Below are 4,799 nucleotides of genomic sequence, written 5' to 3'. Positions count from 1 at the left end.
TAACCTGTGCTCAGCCATATGGGAACCCAGCGCCCTTAACTACCACATCACCTGCCAGCCCCCATTTTTAATTTTGAGACAGGGGCAGGTGGGTGAGGGGGGTGAGAAAGCAAGCTGCCAGGTCTGGGACTCGAACCACAGTTGGCCATGTGGGAGTCAAGTGCACTTTATGGCCATGCCACTTACCGGCCCCTTTCCTCTCCCTCTGTTTTTTTGCTAGAGGATGCAAGTATTTAGTAGAGAGAGACAAGAGAGTGAGAAAGAGAAAGCACTCCTCCAGGGGGGTGCCACGCCACAGTCCCTTCCTTGTTCTCCTCTCGGGATTTGGGGCACACACTCACATGTGCCTAGCGTGTTTTTCAAGTCACCAGGTCCTGGACTTGAACCATGCAGTTGGCCACATGGGATCCAGCTGCCTTAACTATCCCACAGGCTGGCCCTACTTTCTGCATTTTTTTTTTTTTAAGAATTGCTTATTTGTGGGAACCAGCAGTTAGCGTAATGGCTATGTTGCTGGACTCCCACATGGTCGACTGCGGTTCGTGTCCTGGACCCGGTGGCTTAAACTCACGCCGGGCGTGTGTGCGTGCGTGCCCAAGATCCCGAGAGGAGAATGGAGGAGAAGGGATTGCGGCGTGGCCATCCCCCCTGGGGGGTGATTTCTCGCTTTCTGTCTCTCTGTCTCTCTCTGTCTGGCGAGCGCATGCGCCCTATAGCAAAAAAACTCTCAAAAAAAAATCTAAAAAAGAATTGCTTATTTATTATTATTATTTATTTCACTAAAGAGAGAGAGGGAAAGTGTGAAAGCAAGCTGCCAGGTCCAGGACTCAAACCACAGTAAGCCATGTAGAAGTCCAACACCCTAACCACCATGCCACCTGCGGGCCGTGCCCCCACTCCCCCCGCCTTTATTGTTTTTTAAGAGAGATTTTTGCTATATGGCATGTGCCCTCTCCCTATAGCAAAAAAACTCTCAAAAAAAAATCTAAAAAAGAATTGCTTATTTATTATTATTATTTATTTCACTAAAGAGAGAGAGGGAAAGTGTGAAAGCAAGCTGCCAGGTCCAGGACTCAAACCACAGTAAGCCATGTAGAAGTCCAACACCCTAACCACCATGCCACCTGCGGGCCGTGCCCCCACTCCCCCCGCCTTTATTGTTTTTTAAGAGAGATTTTTGCTATATGGCATGTGCCCTCTCTGGACAGAGAGACAGAAAGCGAGAAATCACCCCCCAGGGGGGATGGCCACGCCGCAATCCCTTCTCCTCCATTCTCCTCTCGGGATCTTGGGCACGCACGCACACACGCCCGGCGTGAGTTTAAGCCGCCGGGTCCGGGACTCGAACTGCGGTCGACTACGTGGGAGTCCAGCGACAGAGCCATTACATTATCTGCTGGTCCCTCAGTTTTTTATTTTTTTGATTGACGTTTAGTAATTGCACATGTCCATGGAGCAGGCGGTGTGATTCTCCCATACACAAATACAGTGCGTGATGATCAAACCAAGTCGATTCGCATGTTTTGCCATTTCAGGGGTTCCCGGGTTCCCCCTCACCTGGCGGAGGGCCCCCGCTCCAGGCTGGGAGCTCCCACAGAGGTTTCCCTGGGGCTGCCCCAGTTCTCTGATGGGTGGGGTTCGAGGCGCGCTGTCTCTGGGAGACACTGTCCTGGAGGAGTCCCGGAAGTCTGGCGTCAGCGCTGAGACCAGGGGTTTGGGTAGAAAAGGCCTGCCAGGCCTGCATTTCTGCCCAACGACTAATGGTGGGTCCCCGACCCCCTCCTTCCCCGTGGCCTCTCTCTGTCTCATTTATTCACGATCCCTGAGACGACAGCAGCGTCAGTGCAGTGCACAAAGCAGAGCGCTGGCGGAACAGCGGTGAACACGGCCCGCCCGGCCCCCGTCCTCCCTGCATGAAGCCGGAGACACGTGTGCACACGCGCACACACACATATGCACACGTAGGGACAGAGACCAGGGGACTGCAGGAACAATCCAGGCAGGCAGAGATGCTCCAAGCACAGGCTGGGATGGGGGAGGGGAGGTGGGGAGGAGGGAGCTGCAGGGCAGGATGAGGAGGGACCCCATGGTGGGGAGCATAGGTACAAACCCCTGAAGGTCAGCCCTGGTGGAGGTGGGAACTGGGAGGGGAGCATTTCTTTTCTTTCTTTTCTTTCTTTATTTTTTTGCTATAGGGCGTGTGCGCTCGCCAGACAGAGAGAGACAGAGAGAAAGCAAGATATCATCCCCCAGGGGGGATGGCCACGCCACAATCCCTTCTCCTCCATTCTCCTCTCGGGATCTTGGGCACGCACGCACACGCGCCTGGCATGAGTTTATGCCACCGGGTCCAGGACTCGAACCATAGTCAACTACATGGGAGTCCAGTGACATAGCCATTATGCTAACTGCTGGTCCCTGTGTCTCTGTCTTTCTGATGAACGCATGTGCCCTATAGCAAAAAAAAACTCCAAAATATAAATTAATAAATAAAATAATAATAATAACAACGGGACCAGCAGATGGTGTAATGCTTCCGTCGTTGGATTTCCACGTGGCCAATTGCAGTTCAAGCCCCAGACCCAGTGGCTGGAGGGAGAATGGTGGCAGGAAGTGGTACCAGGTCTCTCCGGCAGGGGGCGCTGTGCTATGCGTCCCAATGTCCTGCCAGCACATCGTCCGATGGTCAGACTGAGAGGCAAAGGGAATGCAGGTTTCCCAGGCAGGAGCAGCAGGTGGCTATGTGTGGGTGACACAGACAAAGCCAGCAGCTGGCGTGTCAGGGAGACTTCACACCTGGAGAGAATTGTCACTGTGGGCTGCTGCCCAAGACACAGCCAGACGTGCTAGGTGGGAGTGTGGTCCTGGTGTCTGCTCGAGGGCGGCTGCCAGGCCAGCTGCTGGGGAAGCGACACTCCCCCCCACCTCCCCGCCAGGGTTCCCTTGGGTGGAAATGCTGGTGGCCCAGCCTGCCGGCCAGGCAGGACACTTAGTGGTTGAGCAGGGTGAGCTGGCCCGGTTGGAGGGGCTGGTGGGGAGGAAAGGACAGCTCCCTGCCCGGTGTAGGCTGCCTGGATTCAGGAAGCCGGCCGGCAGCTCCCCCTACCTGATGCATGCACACACAGACATGCACATGCAGTGTGGACACACACCCACCGTCACACGTATGTATGTATGCCATGTGCACACTTGCACACACCCCACGTGCAGCCATACGTGTGCATGCACATGCATACAGTCACCCTGACATGTGAGTCACACCTGTGGGTGGCACCGCCATCTCACACCCTCTGTAGGGGGCCCTTTTCCTCACTGTCACCCTTCACCTCCCTCCATCAGCCCTGGCCTCCCCCCCCCCCGCCCCCCCCCAAAAAAAAAAAAGACTCAGCTGCACCGAGGCCTCTACCGGGACACCCCAGGGCACTCTGCCCTGGGAGCCGGGATGAGGGCTGTGCTGCTGGCCCCTGGGGGGGTGTCTCACAGAGCCCCCAGCACCCTGTGCCTGGCCTAGGGGATCTCCAGGCCCTACCGTGGGGTCCAGCCTCTAGTTTGGGCCTCTCTCTGTCTCCTGTTCTCCACCCCTCCCCGACAGGGCTGGGAAGTAGATTCTTTCTGAAATGGGGTATGGGCTGCTCCTCCTCACAGGTGCACCCCAGCCCTGCCCTAATGGGGAAATGCTCCCCGCCTTGTGTCCGCAGGTTACATTCAGAAGATCAAGTCCGGAGAGGAGGACTTTGAGTCTCTGGCCTCACAATTCAGTGACTGCAGCTCGGCCAAGGCCAGGGGCGACCTGGGTGCCTTCAGCAGAGGTGGGTGAGCCCCCCCCCCCAATCCCCCTGCAGCCCTGGAGGGGAGTGGCGGGCGCACAGCCATTCACAGCCCACCAGGGGGCAGCACCGTCCCTCCCTCAGGCTTCAGAGGCTGCCCTGCAGGGGTGGGGAGGTTCTCAGGAGGAGGTGCAGCATCTTTTCCATTTTCCCCAGGGAGCTCGGGCTTCCGGCTGTGTGCTCAGTCGTCCCTGTCATGGGCCCACTGAGACAGCTTCACCCTGCCATCTGCTTCTCCTTTGGAGGGTTTCAGGTGGAGCCTTGGGGAGCCCCAGGGCATGCACCCCAGACTCCGTGCCCCAGTCTGGCAAGTGGGGAAAACCCAGGGGTGAGGGAGGCAGCGTGGGCTCAGATGGCAGCCCTGAGGATGGGCCTGTCTGGCCAGGGCAGCACAAGTGTCTCCTCTTCTCTTAATCCTTGGAATTTATGGGCCACTGCGGAGGGGCCATCCCCCTTGGAGGAGGCCCGCTGGACAGTGGAGGTGGTGGGGACTCGAGCCAGGCCCCCGGGAGATGAATTCATCCGCAGCATGTATCTCCGAATGCCTGGTGGCGACAGCGAGACAGCCTCTCTGCCAGCCATCCCTCATGCTGTCCCCCGGCTTCCCGGGACCTCCTTAATGGCCCTGCCGCCCCCAGCGGGGCCGCTGTGCAGCGAGCACAGTGACAGGGCCATAAACTTGGTGACGAATGAGTGCCAATGAGCCCAGAGGCTGGGCGCTGGGCGCAGGCAGGAGTCCCATCTGCCGCCGCCGGCCCCGTCCTGTGCCCGGCCTTGACACCTCCCCCTCCACCCCTGCTCTCTCACGGTCCCCAGGTCAGATGCAGAAGCCATTCGATGACGCCTCGTTCGCGCTGCGGACGGGGGAGATGAGCGGGCCGGTGTTCACGGACTCGGGCATCCACATCATCTTGCGCACCGAGTGAGGGGCGGCAGCAGGGCCGGCCTCGGGGCAGGCGGTCGCACCCCGGC

At 58.1% G+C, this 4,799-nt stretch overlaps 1 protein-coding gene across 1 annotated transcript in view; it reads left to right on the top strand.

Moving 5' to 3' along the window:
* Positions 1–4,799, top strand: part of PIN1 (peptidylprolyl cis/trans isomerase, NIMA-interacting 1) — a gene marked incomplete at its 5' end in the record, with an annotated part of 14,913 nt that overhangs the window by 4,531 nt on the left and 5,583 nt on the right. The window contains 2 exon segments of the mRNA XM_014592892.2: positions 3,699–3,809; positions 4,644–4,783. Coding sequence (XP_014448378.1) covers positions 3,699–3,809; positions 4,644–4,753 — 221 coding nt within the window.

This window comes from Tupaia chinensis, unplaced genomic scaffold, assembly GCF_000334495.1.
Source record: "Tupaia chinensis unplaced genomic scaffold, TupChi_1.0 Scaffold138665_1, whole genome shotgun sequence".
Lineage (NCBI taxonomy): Eukaryota > Metazoa > Chordata > Mammalia > Scandentia > Tupaiidae > Tupaia > Tupaia belangeri.
Note: the sequence above shows the minus strand (reverse complement) of the source record. Positions and strands in the feature narration are given on the sequence as shown.